The sequence below is a fragment of the Silene latifolia genome, chromosome 2 (assembly GCF_048544455.1).
Source record: "Silene latifolia isolate original U9 population chromosome 2, ASM4854445v1, whole genome shotgun sequence".
Lineage (NCBI taxonomy): Eukaryota > Viridiplantae > Streptophyta > Magnoliopsida > Caryophyllales > Caryophyllaceae > Silene > Silene latifolia.
Genome location: NC_133527.1, coordinates 94,388,181 through 94,413,912, shown reverse-complemented (window position 1 = coordinate 94,413,912; position 25,732 = coordinate 94,388,181). Strand labels below are relative to the sequence as shown.

General features: G+C 35.2%; 2 protein-coding genes and 1 long non-coding RNA gene across 3 annotated transcripts; all 3 read right to left on the bottom strand.

Moving 5' to 3' along the window:
• Positions 1-7,048: 7,048 nt before the first annotated feature.
• On the bottom strand, positions 7,049-7,492 carry LOC141629958 (uncharacterized). The gene is made up of 3 exons (XR_012537392.1): positions 7,406-7,492; positions 7,205-7,300; positions 7,049-7,114 (listed from the first exon to the last, which is right to left on the bottom strand). It is a non-coding gene; the product is annotated as an uncharacterized LOC141629958 (long non-coding RNA).
• A 1,575-nt stretch (positions 7,493-9,067) lies between these two features.
• On the bottom strand, positions 9,068-9,769 carry LOC141641099 (protein FAR-RED IMPAIRED RESPONSE 1-like). Its single transcript, XM_074449775.1, has one exon. It carries the CDS (start codon positions 9,767-9,769, stop codon positions 9,068-9,070), a length of 702 nt encoding a protein of 233 aa, XP_074305876.1.
• Positions 9,770-9,942: 173 nt separating this feature from the next.
• On the bottom strand, positions 9,943-12,081 carry LOC141641098 (protein FAR1-RELATED SEQUENCE 5-like). Its single transcript, XM_074449774.1, has 4 exons — positions 12,066-12,081; positions 11,208-11,312; positions 10,949-11,099; positions 9,943-10,708 (listed from the first exon to the last, which is right to left on the bottom strand). Exons 1-4 carry the CDS (start codon positions 12,079-12,081, stop codon positions 9,943-9,945), a joined length of 1,038 nt encoding a protein of 345 aa, XP_074305875.1.
• Positions 12,082-25,732: the final 13,651 nt, after the last annotated feature.

The following is a 25,732-nucleotide window of genomic DNA, read 5'->3' as shown; positions in this document are numbered from 1 at the left end:
ATTGTAATTCCTTTCCCTTCTCTTAGTAATAATCAATCATTTGTTTGCTTTAATTGCTTGTTTACCTCATTTAATCTGTTGCTCTAACTTACTTTTATGCACCTTATTGTTTATTTCATTATGTTTACTGTTAATTCGTTGTTGATTGTTAGTTTTGATATTAATAGCGATATGAGTAGCTAAACCTCCTGCATGTTGGGATTAGGGGATCTGCGGTAGGAATATGACGATGTAGTAAATGAAATAGATGAACTAATTGTGAGATTCTATCACCATAGCAATTTAATTGTACTTATCGACTTAGTTGAGTGCACGCTTATGAGTCATCTCTTTAATCTGGCTAAAATTAATCCTAGATCGAAAGATTGGACTAAATAGGCCTGCTATGAATAGTAGACTACCGTGGCGAGAATGAAAGTTAAGTTAGTGGTATTTTAGGATAGAAAGTGGACCGAAAGGACCTTTCCACATCCGTCTTGCATTAATTCGTCTGAGTTATTTACAGCTGAGTCACTGGACTACCGTAGTGAACCGAATTCCCAACATGTCGCTTCTCTATCTGATAGTTTAATCCTATTTTCTTGCCTTTACTGCTCTTGTCTCTATTTCTCTTCCTTTAACACTTTGTAGTTTAGAAAATAATTCAAACAACCCCCCCCCCCCATTTGTGACCAAATAGACGGACTTCTACAGATATCTTGCCTCCCTGAGGAGATCGACCTGACTTCCCTAGCTATATAGTTAGTTTAGTTAGTTTATTTTTGATAGGTACACGACAGACGTATCACACATTTTCATAATTTTTTGTGTCACTAATAGTTCTATTTCAGTTGTTTCATATTCAAGTATGACAACTTGGTGCAATGGTTGTGTTGTCAATCTTCTCGATGAGAATCAACTGTCCTTTCGTGCCCTTTATGTCAGTGAAAAACAATCAGCTATGGGTTTCTCTTTTTCTCCGTTAAAGGAAGTTATAGTGACTGGCCGTCACTATCAAGCATATCATTCCGTGTTTAATAATCAAGATCTTATGCATAAAATCTTCTCTAAAATTGATCTTCATGAAGATAAAGCACATATGGCGCTCGTATGTCGAAATTGGGCTCAACTGTTTCTCATACATCCAAGTGCACCTGGTGTTAGCATGGCATATTGGCTTATTGTAGACATAAATGATTTGAATGGTGTTCGGATTATTCGTAGGGGTCCTAGAATAGTCTTTCAAACATGCAAATGTTTCCTGACGGAGGATATGATTGCCAAATTCTTAGTGCATTTTCAGCAAGCAAAAATTCCATCTCAGAATACTCATCTTAATGTTCTTGATGATGTTGCACGCGGCCAAGTGAATGAGTTATTGCATGCTTTAGCTGCTTCTAGTGAGGAACGAGATAGAGCCATTGGCATTGCTGCGGACTTACTAGTCCCTCGTAAAAATATATCTTTTCTTGATTTACCTTTGATGTTGTATATATAGCTCATGTGTTCCCACTGTTGTAATTAGGGTTTTGCATGTTAAGGTTTTAACGTTGCCCTTTAGGTAGCCGTCTACTTGTTTATTATTTATATTCCGATGTACTGTCAACCTTCTTAGTTTAACATTTTGGATAATATAAAATTTCATGTAATCCTGTACTTTATTTTCAATATGGAATGGATCACTTTTTCTATGAACTTGTTCTGTATTACCAAATACAATGTTCTTTACTTATGAGTTTTCATTTAATTTTATATCTGTTATACTTCCGTCTCTTGTTACAATTTTATTTTGTTACATTTTTTAGGATACCCGGTCCCCCTACTTTTAATTTTGTATTCTGCCCCCCTTAACTTGATACACTTTTTGATGTTGCTAGACACACACCTTTAGCTAGCTAGATACACTTTCTCCCCTCTCCATTACTAGCGAGTTCCGCTTTAGTTAATTACTAGACACACATCTTTGATCAGCTACATACACTGTTTTGATCTGATAGATACACAACTACAGGATAAAGTTGGCTAGATAGCCTTTACTCTGTCGATCTGTTTTAAGATACATACACTTTGTGGAGTCACTAGCTACACATCTTCGGACAGCTACATACACTGTTCTGCTGGCTAGATAGACGTAACTTAGTTCTGAGATACACAACTTTTGGCAGTCACATACACTTTTCTAAACTGCTAGACACACATATTTGATCAGCTACATACACTGTTTTTATGTGCTAGATACACAACTACAAGATAAAGCAATATAATATGGAGATAGAAGATAAACTTGGCTAGATAGCCTTTACACTGTTGATCTGTTTTAAGATATATACACTGTTTTGAGCTGCTAGTTACACATCTTCGGGCAGCTACATAAAAGATAAATAAATTAGTTGCGATATACACGACTTTGGGCATTCACATACACTTTTCTAAACTTCTAGATACACAACTTAGTTACACTTTAGCCACTTACTCGATGCACGTCTTTGGGCAGCTACATAGACTTTTTGTTAGACCTATTTCTTTGTTTCCCCTCTCAACCTGTTTTTTTGTGGAAAAGCAAATTTACTTATAACACTAATCATTGTTTTACATATACAGAAATGATGGATTTAACGATAAGCAATCATGGTGCGAGTACAAGCAAATAACAAGCTATTACTGAGACAAAACTACCTAAGAGAACTACTAAAAGGAAGAGAAATGATGATGATGGTGGTGGACAGTGTTTTCTACAGACTCGTATGTCTCCTAAAATGTTGATGTCATTTATCAATAGTGGTTTAAGTGAGAAACAAGTATTTGATATTAAAGACATGGTATTCGGAGGCCTTCTCACTCTCAAGACAGATATGGCGCCGGGTGCTCTTGGTCATTAGCTTGTTACCCGCTTTAATTCTGTGTCTTGCTCTTACATGAAAGGTCAGTTTCATATAGCAGACGAAGATATTCATTTGACGACCGGTATTCCAATCAGTGGAAATGAAGTCCAAATAGCTTCCTTAAATGATAAGAGTAAGGAGTTTCTTGAGTTGAAGAGTAGTTGGATGAAACAATTTGATAAAGAAACGGGCACATTGGAGACTGAGGACATCCTTAGTCTGCTTATCACGCAAAAGGAGGGCGGGGAGCAGTTTAAAAGGAACTTCATTGTATTTGTTGTTTCTACTTTTCTTATGGGTGTTAAGGGGACCCTTGCAAGCCTTCGAGTCCTGAAATGTCTTAAGGATGTTTCATCTATTCAAACATTAAACTGGAGTGGGTTTACCAAAAAACAGTTTATTGAAAGTGTTGACTCGTGGAGAATTTCGAAGAATGATTGGTTTGGAGGTCCCATCATGGTTTTTGTCTTTTGATATTTAGATAGAGTGTGCTACAAGTTTTTCTCAGTTACCCTCGTCTTCCCCACCCTAGCCAACTGGACAAAAGACAAAATTTCAGAGAGGCTTAAGAATGAGATGCAGGATGGGTTTGGAACAGGAGCTGTTCTTCCTCGGATTATCAAGGGTGTAGTTAAGGAAATAAGTTTCATTGTTCCATCATCAGTGCCTGAGTCTTCTAATCAGCAAAAACAGAAGTCTGGTGACGAACTGAAGACTTCCTCAAAGGCGGGTGAGACTGACAGTAAGCAGATAAATGCTATCAAGGTTCTGGCAAAATCTGCAACTAATCTTGCAGATTCTTATGCAATGTTCACAAATTCTTTGGAAGCAGCCAAAGTTGTTCACCCTGACTCTAAACTTTTACAACATCTAGCTTTAATGGATGAAGCTTTTGGTGCATGCTGCCCTTCATCACAACCAACAGATGACACTGAAAAAGATAAAGAGAAGGAAGTCTGTTTCTAATACTGAGATGAACATGACGATCAGAAATCAAATCCATAGTCTAAGCTAAATGGCCAGTCATTTGAATCTGAAGATGAGTTGTGGGCAGCTGTTGTTAAATTAGAAACTGCCTTGGGAAAACGGCCGGTTAATGTTCAAAGTAATGTTACAAAGAAAGGAAAATCTCCTATCGGTTTCTGCCAGTCACAAGAGGAGTTGTGTGAATCATTGAATATTGATAAACAGCTAAAGCTTCAACTTCGTTCCGTCGATCACCAAGGTTTACACACTAGTCCCCTTCATGCAAACTTCAAAGTTCAGAACCACAACAAGCTGTTGAGAAAAAGTTACACGAGGATGGTTTAGACATTGGAGATGAACATATGGAGAGTAATGTTTTGAAAAAAGCAAAATCAGTTAACCTTTTGGATTCCAAGACTTCAGCTCCAGACTTGCCAAAGTCAACTTCTCCTATCCTTCTGGACTCTCAGTCACAAAAGGAGTTGTTTGAACCGCTGAATTTTGAGAAAAGAGCAGAAGCTTCAACCTTAATCCGTCGATCACCAAGGTTTACACACCACTCCCCATCCGCTTTTACACCACCTTCATTCAAACTACTAAGCTCAGAATCAGAAGAAGATGTTGTTAAAAAGAGACATGATGATGGTTTACACATTGGAGATGAAAATGTTGTCAAGAAAGTAAAATCTGCTAACCTTGTGGATTCCATTATGGTGCGTCTGAAGAAAGCAGAATCTGTTTCGTCCGAAAAATTGTCAAAGTCAACTTCTCCTATTCTTGTGGAATCTGAGTCACAAAAGGAGGAGTTTGAACCGTTGAATGTTGAGAAAACAGGACAAGCTTCAACCTCATTTCGTCGATCGCCAAGGCTTAGACACGACTCCCCACCAGTGTTTACTCCTCCTGTGTGTCCATCACCTGATCCTTTAACCCCACTTGAATTCCCACTACTTCTTCGCTCAGAATCACAAGAAGATGTTTTGCAAAAGATCGTTGATGATGCTTTAAATATAAATGTAAATGTGGAGCCACTTGAAGTTGTACCACTTTTTTCTTTGCCCCCAGATGAACCCACAAGGGCTAAGAGGGTTAGAGTTCAGACAGAAGCTTTTCGATCTCCTTTTCTTCAAAGAAGTATCAGACTTGACTATGTATTTTCAGAATTTTCTGATGACAGGTTTGTACGGTACTTCAAATTTATTGCTAGATACATTCCAAACAATTCTTCAATTCATATTTATAGTTAGGTAGATACAGTCATTACTTTTCTTAATTTATTTTCTCATTTCATTTTGACTGAACCACTATGTATGTAGTGAGATCCTATTCAAAATTGGTACAGACATTTCAGTTACTCAAGCAAATTTGAAGATGCTAGTATCAGGTGATATAGTGCCTAAACAAGTGATACATGCCTGGTGTTGCGTGTTGAATAAATGTGAAACAATTAGAGCACATACTTCACCTTCTAGGTTGTATCTCCCACTATCTACTGAAGTAGATGTCCTTGACATGAAGCCAGGGGAGATTATTCTGAGATCAAATCTTGGTAATGGAAGTGATACAGGAATTTACCTCATGTGGTTGTTGGAGAAATACAAAGGAGAAAGAAGGACTTGTGTTTTGGGACTCCAAGATGTAAAGCTGCTTTACAATGCTTTTCCTTATTTATTTACTCGTATGTATAGGAGTAGCATAAATCAATGTTCCTGTTCCTTGTTTGTAGAACAACCAAGTTAAGGTTTTTGGTACAAGGGCATGCTATGAGATGTTGTCTTTTGCTGGTAATCAAGACTTCCAAAATCCAAGAAAGAAACCCAGAGGTGCCACCAAGGATACCCGTCAGTTGCTAGACACAGAAATATTGGGTCGGTTAATCAATGCCCGCAAGGATGACAAGTAATTTCTAAACTTTATTACATATTTGTTTGATTTTTGTTCTTAGAAGTTGTGCTAATTGTATTAGTTTGAAGGTATTTGGATGAGATTATCGTTGCCACAGAATGGATGAATGTCTGCCGAAACACAATGAAAAGTTTGCAAAATCGTCATTGGATAAGGGATACGGTTAGTATATAAACATTTTTTTATTTAATCGACCAGATAGGTAATCAAAATATTGTAACACTATTACATTTGTAGGTGATTGACATGTTTGGTGTGATGTGTACATATAATCGACCAGATATTCTGTACTTGCCTTCAACAATGAAGGTAGGTATCTAAGTAATACATTTTGAATTTATTTTTTACTTTTCCCTTATTTACTTCATTTTTGTGAGGAATAATATGTCATCTCAACTATGTTCCAAAACAAAAAAACTGATGTCATATATTTGTTAGTATAGTTTATTAACTTATTTTTTTAATTTGTCAGCATGCTAAGCCCCAATTAAAGGTTAATGAGGTAAACTTTGTTTAGTGCCCTCATCTTAAGATGCACTACACACCAAAAGATAGAGCAACTATTGAGAAGGTAAATTTACTAATGTCCAAACTGTGATAATATATGCATAAAATACTAATTACCATGCATATCCTAGTTACTTACCTATGTAAATCATTTTGCTTTTATGTAGGTTTTTTTCACAATCGGCAAAGATAATAACCATTGGTTAGCTTGTGTGTCTAATCTCAAGGAGAAGAAGAACTATATTTTGGACTCTCTCAAGAAATATAGGAAAAATGACAAGAAAGCTGTGGAGGAATATAATACTTATGTGGAGGATATTGTATGGTCGCCATTGTTTATTTTAATTCGGTCTAGAAGTCACAATCTAAGATATTCATACATATATTTTTGTTGATTGTTTGTTGTTCACAGATAGCCAATGTTGCAAATCAGATACCCAACACCAATGGTTACAAGCGTGTCAAGGCCATCAGTTTGTTTCCTACTAAAGTCAAGGATGTACCTCATCAAGCAAACACGTTAGTTTGTTCTATATTTTTGTGTCATTTTTGCATAATGTTAATTATTTTAATATCATTTTCAACCTCATATGTTGTTTGAATAGTTTTGACTGCGGAGTATATGTCATGAAGTTTCTAGAAGGTGCAAAGTTCAATACAGATTTGTGGACGAACAAGAAACACTACAAAGTGAGTTTAAAGGACTTGATAATTCATATATATTTTATCTTAAATTTCCTGCCATTTTATCTTAAATTTCTGCCATTATGTCCCATGTTTTAAGAGATTCGACCAGCTTTACATTACCCGTTGTAGACTGACTGTAATGATATCCTAAATGCACCAATGCCAAACCGTTCTGTGGGAAATGCACCCTGTCTTTAAGAATAGCACATTAGCGATAATACACTCGGGAAGAATTTTGGGATGGAAGTTACATAGGCCCAGATGTACGGCAAACTGACCTGATATTTAAGATCGTCATGGGCAAAGTACAAATGCGGCTGAGTTCCAGGTTCACCCCCAGGAAGACCCCCAGTCCTTAATATGTCACAGAGAACCTAAAACTATTGCAGCATTAGTAGAACACGAAGGAATCATAAGAAATTGCTTAAAAGTGATGGGAAGCGTTAAGCAAGTAGCAGAAGAGAAATTATGGGAACAACCTGAATATCCCTACTTCAGTCAACAGAATCACTAACAATGAAGACTGCTTGGACCCTGTTGGAGGATACGTACTTCTTTCGGGCTGCCATTTTATCTTAAATTTCTACCATTTTTTTTTGCAGGACTTGATTGCTTATCGACGACAAAGTATGTTGCGACTGATAAAATGGGAGAAAAACACTTCTCAGGTATCCCTTTCTCTATTCTTATTTGTTTGATTTTTCATCTTAGGAGTCCTTCAGGTTGATACAGTTTTCTTAATTGCTAGATACACTCCTTCAGGTTGCTACATATACTTTTTAAAATTGCTAGATACACTTCTTCAGGTTGGCTACATAACGTTTTTTGAACCGCTAGATACACTCGTTCAGATGGCTACAAACACTATAGTCCGTCACTACATACACCTTACACATCCATAAGTTACTTTACAATAATTCAAGCTCATGTCATTCTTTTTTTAATCTCCAGGCGATTTTTCACAATGGTTTATGAAGAAGATTATTGGATCATTTTTTTTAATCAAGCCTCATTTCAAAGGATCCGGCATCAGTTCACATTTTTATTTTTCTTGCAATAGTAGTTTGTACTTTGAAGAGGTTGATTAAGTTGGGGTGACTATGTCTAGTATTTCGGACTTGAAACATGGATAATTTGTTGATAGTGTATGGCGTAATACTTGTTGACTAAGTTTGTAACGTTTCAAAGGGAAATATTTTTGTTAAGTTTGGCTACTCTCAAGTTAAGGAAATAACTTTGAACATCTCTGGGCAGTTAGATACACTTGCTTGGACTGCTAGCTACACTTGTTCAAACAACTAGATACACTCCTTCAGTTGTTTTATAAAAGGACGTTTGATACAAACGCCATCTTTGTAGGAGAATTCAGAATATTTTGTCCATTTATTCATCTAAGAATATGAAAAATTTAGGACTATAGAAACAAGACAACCTTTAGTAGTTGGCTAAATTTATAAAAAGAGATGATGTATTTTCCTAATTTATATACACAAGTATACAATGACGTTGTGACCATACACATTTCCGGACTGCTAGTTACACTCCACGAGTCCATAATTACTCCAAGCGATTTGCTTGGAGTAATTTGAGGTTCAAGAGTTCATTGAAATGATGTTGCATCCTAACTTTTGGCTTTCTCAATTTTTCGGAATCCTATTTTTTTGAACTGCTAGTTTCACTTTTTCCGTTGGCTACATACACTTTGTTGGACTGCTTGTTACACTCCTTCTGTTAGCTACATACACTCTAGTCAGCCCACCTCCCTATTTGAGTACAATGTATACACTAACACCCTCTATACTCGATGAATCCATAGTCAGTATAAAAACAGTAAAAAAACTGCAGCGTAAAGACGTAAATAAAAAAAAAGTTGGAAGTTTATACAAAACCAGTCTTTACATGAACCACATAAACCAAAAACCCACTGAAATCAGTTTTTGAGTGAGTACATAACATTACAAAGGATAACAGACTTTTTTGAGTGACATCTACAAATGCCACTAAAATCAGTTTCAAGGGAGTCGACTCGGGCAATTTCTACTATCATGGTTACTCATTTCACCGCACGCACGGCATTTCCTCAGAGGCTTTGCATTTTCCAAGACTGCCTTTTCCTTGTTTGATGTTATCCTCTTTCCCGATCAATTATTATTGCACTTCTCTGGTGGTAATACAGTAACTTCAGTTGCAATTTTTGACCCAAGAAACATCTCAATCTCAGCTTTCTTATCTTTTGACTTGCCCGACTTAACTGAAATAATCAACTTTTCATTGAAACTCCGGAGCAATTGAAATAGCGCATCAAAATGTTCCACATTATCCTCAACAAGTGAGACTGCATTAAATACCTCCGACCATAATTCACTTATATTGTTCCGGCGACTTTCGATTGACACATAATCAGCTAGTGCAGTTTTTCCAACAACATTAGAAAGAGGGTGGGAGGTTGCACATTTACTCCATCTAAGTGCTAAATACTCTTTAGTTATATGATCAAATCCCCTATCTTTCAACACCCATAAAATGTGCCTACAGAGTATCCCAATTCTTTCAAACATCTTACAAGAACAAGAAAACTTATTATCACTTAAATCAACTTTGTATTCCTTGTCTTTCTCACGATCAATTATTGAAATATTATCATTCTCTCCAGTTGAATTTGGTGATGGTAAATGGCCACAATTATAACATGCTGCTTGGACTTCTACTTGGAAAATATGAAATATAACGATTGTGTAAAATTCAGAAGCTTGCTTTTCTAAAAGGAGAGGGGTTGTCAATTTTGAATAACAGTTCTTATCATCAGCTATTACCTTAGAATATTTCCATCTCTGAGCATCCATTGCTGTTTGGAAACGCATCCAAAACCCGACAAGTGTAACATGTGGGTTGGTGAAGTTTCCAAAGAAGCTATTTCAGACTCTGACCTTGATGTTGTGCGCAAAATCCCACCCAAATATGTGTCTCTAATGTAAGCATTAATCCAAAGAGCACGGTGCTTAAACATTTTCTTCAACTACTTGTTATCACAAAGCTCATATGAGGAAATTATCGAATTCCATTTCGATTCAAAATCTTCTGGAGTGATTTCTACATCCCAAACAACTGAGTTTATTTCCTTCAAAAAAGTCGTGTCTTGGGAAATCGATGGACCAACCTTGTCAGGCAACTTCTTCATTATATGCCACATACACAGTCGGTGGCGTGTTTTGTCACTAAACACACCTTTAACAGCTTTTTTGATGCCTCTACATTGATCAGTTATTATAGTAATAGGATAGCGATCACCCATAGTCATTACAAAATTTTGAAACAACCACGAAAATGATTCTGCATTTTCGTTTCGTATCAAACCCGCTGCAAAAGTAACGCAACCTTTATGGTTATCAACACCCGTGAAAGGGACAAACACCATTTTATATTTGTTGAAGTTATAAGTGGCATCAATAGAAACAACATCACCAAAAAGGGCATAATTTTTAATTGATATTGGATCTGCCCAGAAAAGCTTAGTTATTCTGCTTTGATCATCCACATCAAAGTCAAAATAGAAAGATGGAGACATAGCCTTTTTTTGCATGAAGTTCTCTATTAACATCTGGGCATCACATTCTTTGATGTATTTCTTAACATCCCTTGAAATTTTTTTGAAATCTTGTAAAGAAGCACCCACATTTTTGTAGCCCTTCACATACTGTTTGAACATCCTAAATGTTTGCACAGGACCATGGTTTACATGGGCATTATCCATTATCATTTTTTTGTGAACCAAGTTTAAATCCCTACATGATTTCAAATGTATCATAGTTGTTGGCGTATTCATAGCATGTGAGTGAACCTCAACAAAATCATAAATCTCATATTCACCCGTTTGAATTCTTCTAAAACTAACTTTAGCCTTACAACCAATTCGCGTAAGGGTCCTCTTCCTTTTTGTACCCTTGTGATTACTTTTGCCTTGTTTATTACACACGCACCACTTGTATGTAACTATCCTATCAACTAATTTTGTTGAGTCTAACCTAGTAAGAAACCCACAAACCTTGGCATATTCCTCATAAAAATGTATGCCTTCTTCCAAAGTTGCAAATTTCATCCACAATGCTGGTTTTAATTCTGCTGAGCATCTCGGCAATCCCACTATTTGATTATCGAAATCAACTTCTGGGGTGCCTACAACAACAACAAAAAACGAAAGAAAATGATTGTAATTTTATCCGTTACAACCTACACAAGCTTCTTAGAAAATACAATAATTAATTAAAAGCTACAATTTAATACCTGGTACATTGTTGGAAGGAAGTTCATTCGGTGCATTAGTGACAAGTAACTGATTTCCTTGTGAATTACTTGAAGACGTTTGCACATTAGTAACTTCTACAATGTCTGCACAGAAAATCAATATTTGAGCTAATGAAAAGAACTGAGTTTACATTATAAGCAAGAAGATAGGAATAAAAAAGAATTCCAGAATCAAACATAATCCCAAAATCCTAGGTAGGGAAACCCGGAATTTATTTTGTCAAGTTACATACAATCCTTTACCTAGTTATATACACTCATTTGTGAAGCTATATACACTTTGTTACCTTTGTTTATTTCCCTATTTTCATCCCATTCCCTCTACGGTATCTAAGGGTAGCTAGATACAGTTTTAAATGCTTCTAGAAACACACCTTCAGGTGGCTGTATACACTTTTTAGACAATTATTGATAGTCATTGCTTACAAACAGAATCCCACGATCCTGAAATCAACTACGAAAGATGTTCCAAACAGAATCTCAAAATCAAAACAAGGCCTTAATATGTAAGCCGATGAATACGGAAACTCAGAATACATTTTTCATTTTGACAGATGTTGCAAACACGACGTCGTCATCAAAGTAATACTCCCTCCAAATTCACAATCATACATTTTTTCATATTGACAGAAACCCATCCTCAACTACCTAGATACACATAACTTTTGAAAGCAACTTATTTTGGGTCTCAATTAGTAGCAAAAATAAAATAATGTATCACGATACTTTCCCCCTTCAAATTAAATGTAAAAAACAAGATTTGAAGACACATTCATACATCTACATACATACACATCTTTAACTTTCTGGATACAAAGAACATGCAGCAGTAGTTACCTATAACTTCTGCCATTACCGAATCTTCTTCTTCAATTATTACCATCTGAAATAAAAAATCGTTCTTGTTAGATTATTACCAAAATCAGATGGTTTAATCAACAAAGAAACTCTAATTTTTCGATCACAATAATGTTAATCAAGTAATGAACCAACAAATCTAGAATCAAAATGACAAAATACCATATTAAATCAAAAATCTAATCAAGTTAATTTTTTTAAGCAAACCCTAAGTTTTCAAATTGGATTTGTTTCAAAATCAGAATTAAAACTTACCTTGATTTTGTATTCCGAGGTGCAATAATGGAGTTTGATTGATGCGCAACAATGAAGTCCGGAAGAGAAACGAAGAAATCAAGATACGCGTGCTTTATCGCATTAATGGTGTCTGAAGAAGTCCTGAGATTTTCGACTCTTTTATAGGAGGGGTTAGTTCGTAGGGTTCGTACTGAACTTTAGTTCGTACGTGACCCCGACTCTCTCTCTCTCTCTCTCTCTCTCTCTATATATATATATATATATATATATATATATATATATATATATATATATATATATATATATATATATATATATATATATAGGGCGGGATCCGGTGAGAACCACTAAGATAATGAGAACTGTGAGAACCTCTCACAGCCCTTAGATCTTAAACAAATTAAGGGCAATCTAAAGGCTGAGATCATAGATCATATTTTGTCCAAACCCCACACCCACTATTATCTATCTAAACAAAATAATACTCTCTTTCAACTATCTTTGTCTCTCCCCGATCTCCAAACTACTTCCATGAATGGAAGACAAGCCTCAATATCTTACTGCTTCCTTTATCAATGGAGACGCAAAATAAATCATCTTTCACCAACGCTATAAATTCGACGAGGTTTGTTTAACTTCCATTAATTTCCTAGAATTTCGACCTTATTTTTTGGAATTTGTTAATTCGTCAACAAATTACGGTTGACGAATTGTTGATTCGAGTTTATATACATATAATTGGGAACATAATTGAAATTGTTGACTTATATTTGTGAAATTAGGGTTTATGTTCATGAAATTGGTAAATTAGGGTTAGGGGTAATTGGGAAATTACCTCAATTTGTTGAAATCGTGAAATTGGGAACTCAATTTCGTGAATTAGCTGGTCTGGATCTGTTTGTAGTATTGATTAAGAAAACTTAGTAATCCCTTTCCCATTGTTCCATTATATCTGTTTTGATGTTATATACGACATTGTATTACGAAATGCATAGACGGTCGCACACAAGAGTAATTGTTTATCTAACGGTCTTACCCAAGACAAATTTACTTGCTATTTATCAAAATTTTCACGTGAAAATGTGAGATGAATATTTTTTGATGGAGGATGTTCTTTTTTGTTGATTTTAGTGTAAAACTTGATGGAATTGTCGAGTTGATATCAAGCTATTAAGTAGCAGATCGAATTTTGCGAGTCTTTGGTCGACTAGAAACTAAATTATAAATCCGCCTTAAATCTATGTTTCTTAGGTGTATTATGTTTGGTGTTATTATTTTTTTTTTTCCATCTTCGAGTGTTTCTCTGAGAGCCTGATTGATAAATTGTAAAACATGAACAATTGTGAATGTTTAATTGTTCTAAGTAGACACTGAGGATATTGGCCAATTTTCTAGCTAGGAGGATTTAGTGCTTTATGAATTTTGTTAGTTATAGCGTGGGTGCTGCTAATTGTAGTAGAAACTTACAATTATGTAGTACTCCCTCCGTCCCGGTCAATTTTTTTTTTGAGGAAGGTCAATTGTTGTTTTTTTGTTTTGGCTCAAAGACCAAAGAAAGAAGAGGGACCCAATTATTAGATGACTAATGGACCAAATTGGGCGTGAATGATCAAATTGCTCATTAAATAAATTCCTAAAATAGAAAGGACAACAATTGATTGAGACACCCCAAAATGGAATAGGACAATAAATGACCGGGTCGGAGGGAGTACGAAGTACTATTTAACCTGGCTTTTCTTAGAGCTTATATACTTATATTAGTTTAGGTTGATGGGACTGTTAAAGGAGTGAAGGAAATTATGAAGTTGGCAATCGATCTCTCTTTGATTTTCCATCAACATGCTGTTAGACTTTTAGAGTCTGGTTGACATAAGGGAGGAGGGGCATTGATGATAAATTGATAATCACTTGTTCTTTTATCATTATAACTCGGGAAGATATGATAGCTGATATTTCCGTGCTTTGGAGTTTTGAAGCCATGCACCAGAAAAATATCAAAGAGGGGAATGCAAATATTTTGCTCACAAATTCTATTATATTAGTTTAATTACGCTAGTGCATATGTGAAACGTTTAGTGTAAATTCACATATGTAAGTGTTTATTCAGTCATTCTGCCCTTTGTACTAGTTAAAACTGCTTACTGGACCTCTTGCTGAATACTTATTTTGTCTGGCTTGTAATATTTTCATGTTTAGGTATTTAGAGCTAGTGATGTAGTGATTCTAAGTAATATAACTCATGTTGGTGCTGTGAACCATCGTCAACTTGCAGCTCTTCATTGTAGTGCTACCGCTAGTTTGAGGTATGTGTGTTTTACTCAAAATACCTTTTTATTTGTTTCCGTTCATGATCATTAAAATGCATATTAACAAGCAGGTGGGTTCTTTATTTAAATCACATTAAAATGGATTATACTACTTGGAATAAAACCTGGACCCAATTTAGGTGATGATGATGAATAAAGCTTCCACTACCTGTGCAAACAAGGTTTCTACAAGCACCATTGTGGAAGTCCTGGAATACTCTGTTTCTGTGGTCTTGGAGCATCTTAGCATGAATGTAAAACCAGGAATAACCAAAATTCGTAATTTTCTTGGCAAGTAATTCCACTTGATTCAAAGAGTTATAGAAAATAATGGACTGGTGATGGGATGATGTCGTCGGGTCTCCCAATCAAACACATTTATAATTCTCAACAAACAACTAGTTAGTGGTTAAGTCGAGGTCGGTCCATGGGACGGTGTGCTTTGGGTTCTAAGTCTATCTATCTCAATTTATGCTAGTGTCACAATTGATGGGGTTTGCAGTTGTATTCTAAACTAATGAAAGTAACAAAGTAAAGCTAGCAAACAATGAACTAAGAAATGTAAACAAATGACTAAAAGCACTAGGATATCATGGGGTCATAGGGGATTCATGGTATTGATCATACAAACATGTTTACAAAGTTGCAAGCAATTAATGTTGTAAAGGAACCGAGTTGGTTTATGTCTTACGGTTCATAGGAAGAGTTGGGTCCCGGAGCCGAATCGATTAGATTTTACAACACCTACAAGTCGACTTAATTTCCACCTATTCAACTTCTATGCATGGTCTAACAAGACTCGAGTTGGTTTATATCTTACAAGTCTTGTTGAGTAGATAAGAAATGGGTAAAAATGCAAGGATTCATAGGCTTAGCATTTCATCAAACATAATATGTGCATAGGTTGACATCACAACAAGCAAGCAATTTAATTATGAAAATATATTAGATTAAGCATGATTTATCCCATGTTGGTTTCCCCTATTTACCCACTAATCCTAGTTAAGAGACTACTCACTTATTATCATGGTAAACATGTCATTAATGGTGTCAATCATCACAACAAGTGTAAACATGATAAGAGAATGAGGAAATAAACAATAAAGAGTAAAGGGTAAAAGAATTATACCAACTTAAGATGATCCAAATAATAAAGCAAAGAATAATAGAAGAAACTTGATTGATTGATGAAGAGTTGTCAATTCTCCAATAATAACCCAATAATCTTCTATTACCCAATAATAAACTTGAATAATAAACTTGAACAATGATTAAGGAAAGATTAATGTGTAATTTGTAGAAAGATTAAAGAGTAATCTAATCTAATCTACTCCTATCTAATCTAAGAGGAATTTCTAATATGGAAGCTTGGTTAAGAGAGCTTGGTCTTGATTATTACAAATGGGGTATTTATGTTGGGAAATGTGTCCTCAACAATAGTGCGATCACATGATTTAAATATCATTATTAAATCTCATTTTAAGAATACATGTGGGATGTAATTTTTTACAGTCAACTGGTCCACACATATCGGTAATGATTGGTCGACTAGAGTTTGACATTCTTGTCGTGCGGACGGTGGTGATCAGTTGATCCCCTTAGGTCATACCTATAGGGAAATACTCTTAATTGATTATTTAATTAATCGTATACCGATACGAGTTAATTAAATTGCTTAAAATTGACGGATGATTTTGTGAGTATAATTTACGTATCTTATTGTAAATATGATTAAATGAGACACGGTCTAAGTAATCGAATTGTTTTATTACTTAGATGAAATTATTGTTTACAAAAACAATTGAAACGGAATGAATAAATTATTATAAATATAGAATGTTGTAATTTATAATTTGGAAACATTTTTGGTACGAGTAATTACGAATTACTAGTCGATTTTGTAAATGACATATTTTATGAGTATGTTGATTTTTAATATGTTAAAAATACATTACATTGTGACATGTCATGTAACATGTTATATGTGACAAATTTGACAAATGACAAAATAAAATGGATTCTCCATTTTATGCTTAAAACCGAAAATAAGGGTGGGAGTGTATTGTTTATATTGTGTTGTTTATTTTTAAATGGAGACACAATGATAACCCTAGGTTGTAGGCTTGCATGCCTAGTCTCTTGTGAAGAGCAAAAATGAAAAATATTGGGTAACCTACCCAAGCCATTTTTTCGGCCAAAAAGAAAAGAAAAGGAGAGGTTCTTTTTCTTATTTATTCATTCATTCATTCAAGAACATAATTTTTCTAGAGTAAGAAAATAAATACGCTCTCTACATCTTATGAGATTTCTAGAGAAATAAACCACACAAAATACTCCCTCTTGACCGAAATTTTCAAGAGAAAAATACAATTTATTTTGTGTCAATTTTATAGTAAAACTAATATTATTACTAGATCTAAATAATATTGGTTATTATGAGTTTTCCTTGGGTATATGCTTTTGGGAGGGATTCTATATTTGAATCCTTGTTCTTCCATTTGGAGAGCTCAAGAACAAGTGAGTAGGAGAACTCACTTGTGCCCATAAACTGAAAATCCAATGTAAGGATGAATGTTTCTTCTTTATTTTGTTTATAAGTTTGCATGCATAAGATCACCATTAATTTTATGACAAATTAAAATAAAACATATATGAATATGTTAAGTATATAGATCTACTTTTCCTTCAATCGGTATCAAGAGCCATGGTTGTTTGCATGCAAATCGGTTAAAAGTTTTTCCGAGTTATAAAGATTAACATTTAAAACTTGTATAATTTGTGTTATTATGATATATCACAAAATTAATTTTTGCATGTTAAATTTTATGATCCTAAAATGTATTTAGGATATTTTGGTTAATTTATGGATTTTATTGTTCATTTTATATAATATTGGCATTAAAATGTGATTTTTATGATAAAAATGTCATTTTTGGACGAAAATTAGCTAAACATAGAATTTTCCAGTGTTTTTTGGATATGTTTTCACATATATTATTTTTAGATGATCTGGAAATTTTCATAATTTTATGAGTTCTTATGCTCGAAAAATGGATTTTTCATGATAAAAATCGGATTTAGATGAAAAATAGGTTAATATGAGAAATATTTCGAATCTGGTCATAGAAATTTAGTATGTTGTCACATGCAATTTTAAAAGATGTGTGTAAAATAATAGGCTATAATGAAGTCTTTATGCATGATTTATGGATTTTTGATGTAAAATAGCATAAATAGTGACTTAATTAGTGAAAAATTGCTAAAACATACTTCATGACTAAGGAAAAACGTCACATGTTGCATTTTATTATCTTTTTCAGATATAAAATTGAAAAGTTGATGAATATAATTTTTCTCATGTTTTTATGATTTTTATTGATAAATCCGATAAACCGCAACATTGTTTTTCCGATAACTTTCGAAATTTTTAACCTAAGTTTTTGAATATTATGAGTGTCATGGTAATTTTCCAGAATGTTCATGAGTTTAAATTTCAAATTTTGAATTTATTTGAAATTTTTAGTGATTTATTTGAAGTTTATAGTATTTTATTGTAATTTTTAGTCCTTTTATGAACAATATTAAGAAATATGAGTTAATTATGGTCAAATAGTTAGTGGAGACTAATTTTGAGTCCTAAGAAGTTAGGGTAATTAACTTGTGCATAAATATGAATTTATGTTATTTTTGTGATTATAAAATGTTGAATCACGCAAATCTGTAAAAACCGAGTAATATACGATATTGGCTAATTAAAGGCGATTTAGCATAAAATTGGGCATGTTTATACATATTTTAATGCTGCATTTTCTTTATGATTGTCATAATTTTATTTATGTAATTTTTGAATTATGTAATTTTTACTTAGTATGGCCTTAGTTTTTTAATTGGTATTTCCCGAAATGTATGGGAATATCGATTCGGTTGTAATTTATTGTGATCTCGTATCACCGTTTTGTAATTTAATAGATTTATTTTATTTTAGTTACAAATGTATAATAGGAAATTATGTAATTTATTATGTAATTTTATTCATTTCGGAGTTCCCAAAGACGGATTTCTTCAAGATGGCGATACATAAAGACGGTGTTACCTCGAGATGCGTGCCACAACCGAAGTTCCAAGGACCAATGGAGTTGGTTTCCCAATATGTAATAGTTAGATAGTTTTCTATTTTAGGAAGGCCATACTAGGATTTATTTAATTTATGCTTTGCATTTTATTTATATGTCGCATGCATCGCTAAATCGCCATAACTAAAACATGCATTATCATTTTAATCGAGTTTATCGACCGTGTCAATTACAATTATCGTAGTTCACCGCTTTAGTTCACTTAAAACGTGATAGATAATAAATCGACATGACCTCTCGCTAAAATAATCAATTGAGACATAACCTTACCAAATAGTAGAAACCATGAAAACCTATTTCGCGAGGGAGTGCACTCGGCCCTACCGGGGTACAAACTTTGTTACGTAGGGGAAGTGGGTGATAAATGTCTATCCACCGAATTCATGTTGATGAGGGATGAATCGGCCCTACCGTGCCCAAATTGATGTGGATTTGGATCATGGACACATTTATTCGAAATTTGGATTGAGCTCAACGGAAGTATTCGTGACCGTAGTCGCATGTGTTCCGGGCTAAAGATAAATGTTAATGTAATTTTATCGACCAAGAGTTCTAAAAGTAGAATCGATTAAAGTGTTAATCCACCGAGTTATATTGATAAGGGATGAATCGGCCCTACCGTGCCCAAGTTAATATGAATTTGGATCTTGGAATCATTTATCATAGTTGGGTAGAGGTCACTATGTAAATGCTTTACTTGTTATCTACAAGTATTATTATAACGATGAATGTTTTTGTTTTCACTATTCCGTTATCATATTGTTCTATTTCTTTACCACAATTCATATACGATATCATTTCGATTTTTGATTTAAAACTTCATTAAAACATCGTAACTATAGACAAAATTTGAATTCTCTTCTAAAGACCTCGAATTAACCATTGCTAAGGATCTCTTGCAAAGAGTATAGATTAAAGTTATTCATTATCAAACAGGTTTTTGATTCTAGACTAACACATCTACTTACAATGGATTGTTTTTCATGTACTTAAATGAATTAAGTACCTTGAAGCGATAAATTGTTTTGGTAATTAGTTTTGTCAAGAATTCGTAATTGACCAAAATAACGCAACCACTTCAATGAAAGTTTTAAGACTAAAACGAACAAATGAAGAGTAATCTTCATGAATTCAATTTTGCTTCTCAAAGCAAAGACTCATTGAAATGAGTGGGGACATTCTCTTACCGTTAAGATGAAGACGAGGTTCAAGAAGTAAAGATTATAATGGAATTCATACAGGTAATGTTAAAGGTAAAGTTGTTGAGAATGACGATACTAAACCTATCAATCCCGACCAATTAAGTTTCCATTGTCTTAAATGTTGGACACAAGAAAGAAAACTACCCCAAATTATTGAAGAATCAACAAATTAGTTGTGGGACATCTAATAAGATCTTTTTCTTTAAATGTTTATATGATTAACATAAATTTTGCTAGTACTACTTCGTCAATATTAGAAACCAATGGAGGTTTTCATCATTGTACTTGATACATAGGATGATTAGAATATGACGACTAGCAGCAATAATGTCGAGAGATAGAGTAATTGTGTACTCAATCTAGTTTTTGAGTTTAAAGTTGTACTTAATTGTGACTATTAAGTGCATAAACTCTAAATAATAATATAAACTTGTTAAGATACAAAAGAGGTTTTCACTTTTGTGACCCTATACACCACGATTTGATGTATGGCTAGCCCATTATCAAGGTGATTATATTCTAAACCAAACTAGAATGATATATCATGTAGGTGATGTAAGATTCAAATTGGTAACCTAAGATTAAACCTTTAATTTTGGAATGATGAACGCAAAGAGTTATCGAGTACTCTTGAAACCATTAGATTGTTAATGGTATATGCGTATCTTGTATTCAAAGCAAGATGTCTCGTGCCTTTTTGGTCGAAAAGGAGATCGAGGTTGTAAATCATTAATCCATAATAGGTTGATCATTTTCTTTTACTAACGATTTAGGTTGACACTAATGTGTTCACTTAATAAGGTAAATAGAGAAATCTTTGAAGAAGTTCAAAGAGTTCAAGAAATCACGATTTAATCGTGATGGGATTATCAAAGTGAAGACTTTGATATAAGCCAAATGAATTGTGATATAGTATCACAAATTAATCTCTCTTAACACGCATTATGGGATAATGTATGATTGGATAAGAATTCAAACGCTATTCGATAAGGTTTGGACTTCGATCAAGTTACTTTGAGTTACTTGATCCTTTGGGGATTTTATCATTTTGTCTAGATTATTTCTATATGAGATATGAAATGGTAGAGTACCATATTTGTAAGTTTTCACAAGAAACAAATGCTCTTTTTCCCTTTCAATTATCACGAGTACGACGGGTTTGCGGCTCATAAAGCTGTCTTTCTAAAATACAAGTTTATTTCTAGAAGACAGAGTGGGAGAAATTATTCAAGAGCCACAAAGTATGTTATGTCGCAAGAAACTGGTCTTTCTTGGCTACATGAGACGTTTTGCGTAAGATGTTGGTTCTTCAAAACCTCGAAGGTTAAAGTCGTCACTTGTTAAAGATGATGAATTCATGCTACTTTTAAGAAAGTAAAGAGCTTATAACTTACAAAAGAAATCGTTTGATTCAAGTTGATTACTTCTAGAAAGTAATGAACATATGACTTACATGAGAGTGTTTAAAGTCACAACTCAATACAAGGCTTAGAGCCATGAAAATCCGAAATTTAAAGGCTTGATTAGTGACAAAAGGTTTTGCACTAATAAAGAGAGATTTCAAAGCAAGATTGGTTGCAAAGGGTTTTGCACTGGTTGAAATGCTTAAGTCTATTTGGATCTTCTTAGGGATTGTGTTTCATTATTATGAAATACATAGCGAGTGAATCTAAAACCCACTTCTTCAATTGGAAGGAATGTATTCAATACATGTCTTGAGTTTAGTAGATTCTTGCAATCCTAAGATAATGTGAAACTTAAGAGAGAATCTTAAGTAGGACATTAATGAGTTGGAATCAATGTTTTGATCATGTTATAAAACTTTTCTCGATAAGTCAAGAAGTTGTGTTTATACATGGAGTTTAGTGGGAGTTACGGTAATTTTAATTAGTCTTATATGTGGATGACATATTGATCATTGCGAATGATGTAAAACTTTTGGAGTATTACAATACATCTTTAATATCCGGATTTATGAAGATAAATCCATATGATATTGGCGTCAATAAGAAGTCTTATGTTGATAAGATTCATGACTAGTTCAATTAAATTGAACATATTTGATTGATTCCATTTGCTTCCGCTGCCGGATCAATTAAATAAGTTGTGGACAGCGGGGGCCACGGGGGCGCTTGGTAAACAAGCGTTTGCATTTTGTATGGAGTCGCCACCAATTTTTATGGGAAATTGGAACCGTTCGAGTACCTCGTGCCATGTCAAGACACAAAGTAAAGACATGAACACTAAGCAATCGTTACCCTTAGCATTCTATGTCTAGAATGACTCTCGTGGATGCCAATGAACACGGGTGTTCATAATATCTGGAGTAAGGGGTGAGGGTATGTATTAGGAAGCTCTTTTGATCGAACACCTAATCCCGCCCGCCTCGATAGCGGCCTCTACTAATGATTAGGGAAGTTATTCATACTTGATATATCGTCGGCTATATGCATGCAATGCAACATCCAAGTTTTAATCCTAGCATGTGAGAATTAATACTAAGTCGGTTGACACGTAATTAGCATACAATTGGGTCGAAGTAGGGATTTAATGCTCATTTACATGTGAAAACATACAAGCAATAAAAGAAATATAATAATTATAAATTACAATAATGAAAATTACATTGATTACAATGGAATAGGCGATTTATGTCAAAAGTACCTTTAAAACGGATAATTTGAGAAAAGAAAATAAAGGAATAAATTACGACAAAACAGAAGGTGATAATACGAATAATAGTTAATTAATACATAGTCTAAACGAACTAGGTCAAGGCAGAAACGGAGTTCAGGGACAGAACTCAGCCAGGAACAGGCGCAGCAGAGCTGCGTCCTTTGGAATAGGCGCATCAGACGCTGCGTCTGTTCCTTGGCTCAGTTCTGGCTATGAAGCCGTAATTGCAAGCCGTTAATGTTAATTGGTGATTTAATGATCAATTGGTGATATTTACTCGGATGAAAGTGATTAGCAGGTTATTTAACATATGGATGGGTCATGAAAACAGTAAAACATGAATAAGGCGGATGCAAACGAATTAATACATGATGGAATAATGACAGAAGTGAAAAATATTAATGAGTCAAACGAATTAATCAATTAACTAAGTTAGATGCGATAGATTAATGACGAATATGCGATGAATATGTGAAATAACAGATGAAAGCTATATCAAAGACGAATTCCAGAAACCCAATATTGACGAATTGAATCTCTACAACCCGGAATTGAATTTAATGACAAAAACCCGCAAATATGAGATTATTTGGGATTTAAGTCGGATTTGTGACAATTAAAACATATGTTAATGATGATGATAAATATACATGTGAATTATAGGCTATCATGATGAAGAATTAACAAACAAACGAAACAAGTTTTGACGAATAACAGAGGACGAACGAAGAAGAAAGGAAGCAGGAACTGCGGCAGCCTCACGAAGAGGCGTAGCAGGAGCTGCGCTCCTTCGAAGAGGCGCAGCAGTTGGTGCGTCCTTTCTCGACTGTTATCTACTGGAAATCCGTAAAAAGAGGTTTTAAAGCATGGTTTTAGAAATCGGTTTTAACGGTATTTTCGACATAGACCTTACAATTGTGATACAATAAATAAAATACAATAAATAAAAGGAGAGATTACACCCTCAGACTTACATGTTGACGAAACGAGAAGGACTAAGATATCGGTTAGTGATGCTCGACGCGAATGCAAAGAAAGTGCCCTCGTAAGAGGAAAACGATTAATTAATTAAGTTGATTATTGGTGGAGTTGGTCAAATTGGTCGGTCATGCAACGGGGAGGCTGGTACTCAGAAGGATCCGAGCTTACGTGGTCGAAAGTTCAAGCACGTAGACGCCAAAAAGTAAGAACAAAGTCTAGAATGCAAAGGGAGAAGAGAAGGGCGGACACTCGCGTGAGAAATATGAGGAGCGAAGGCTCCTATTTATACTAATCACGTGAAGGAATTAGGGTTTCAGAGACTCTTTGGAAGTGAATCTCAGAAAGATATGAAAAAGATACGAGAAACATGCAGAAAAGGGCCTGGGAAGAGGCGCAGCAGTCACTGCGTCTCTTGGAAGAGGCGCAGCACCTGCTGCGTCTGTTCCCAAGGGGTTTCCTCCTGCAGAAGAAAGATTTCCGTGTTTGAGTTATGGTAGGACGAAAATAATTCGGTTTTCCTTAATATCTTATGTGAATATTACGGGAAATTGCTTACTAAAAGATAAAATTTATGAAATATGGAATAGAAATATCCGGAACATTCCAGAACATTCTGACTCGGGTTTTAACGGGTATCAGAAAATGGAGACGGTTTTAGGCCCGGACTCCGAATGTACTCTAATTACTGTCAAAACGACCGTATCAGGACGTAGATGACAACTAAGAGGTAGACATTAATATTTGAGCAATCACTTGACGATAATCTTACGAACTGTCACAAATCGTTCCGCGTACCAAACATGCGGCCCAATCATCACCGGGTGGTTTGCGGGAGGTGCAGAAATGAGGTATCTACAGAGCCCCCACTTTGACTGAGGCTTGGACAAGGCGAAAGTCAATGTATAGCCATCAGGTCAATCGAAGATTACAACCTGACGACTATGGCGACGCGAGGCGGCTCAAGGGGTCTGAACCAAGGACCTGTTGTCGGGAACATTTTAGAGTCTGTCGACTATCGGGGAGGGTCGTTTAAAGTCCATTAGATTACGTAAGGAGGCTCGCCAGCCATAAGGAGAGACCATACCTGAGACTTCTTTCTCGAGATGCTTCCGTAGGTGCGTAGGAGCTAAGGTTAAGCGTAGGAGCTAAGGGTAAGACCTAAAGGATACATAAGGATTGGTGCTAGGGTGTGGGACCCTAAAGGAAAGCATCGGCGGGAATGAGGCCTAAAGTAAGTTCAACTTAAGCTTGGGTATAGGAACTCTATTGGTTTGGGAACTTGAAGGCTTATGAACCTAAAAGGATTGGGATCTTATAGTTAAAAAATCCTAATTTCGGGTCTACGAACCTATGAAAGAAGGCTTTGGTTTGGGAACTTCTGGAGAACGACACCTTTGTCGCACCCCGCGGGGAAACTAGAAACATTGTGAGTAGCAGGACACACGCGGGAGCTGCTGAGAGAAAAACTGCTTGGGTAGTCTTCGGGAAATAATTGCGAGTAGCAGGACACAGGCGGGAACTGCTGAGGGGGAATCTGCTTAGGTAGATCGTCAATCCTTACGTCTTGAGAGAGACAGTACGTCCGCTTACTCTCGCTAGAGACGCGATTGGGAATTATTCTTCTCGTCATGAGAGGGAAAGTATATCCGCTTACTCTCGCTGGAGACATAATGAAGGTGTGTTGAATTTTGTGAAGGAATGAATGCTCGTTGCGACAAGCAAAAGGTCTTGGACGGAATAAATAATACGCAACAGTCTGCTGCGGGCTTGGAAATGCGGGCCGGAACGAAAGAAAATCGTCGAACGGACCAAAAGAATGAAAATAGCATCGGGGAAGAGGCGCACCAAAGATGGGCCCACAAATAACGAATTCATAACGAATTTTTGAAAATTCGTATGGAGGGAACAAAAGGAAGAGGCGCAGCAAGAGCTGCATCTCTTGGAAGAGGCGCAGCGCCTGCTGCGTCTATTCCCCAAATTGATTTTCCTGCGTAAAAACGCGAAAATCAGGAGGCTTTGTTCATTTTTATTCGAAACACAAATCACTCAGTTCTCTCTCAAATCTTCACCATTTCCGCCAAGGTTTGATTCAAAAGCTTGAATTAATCATG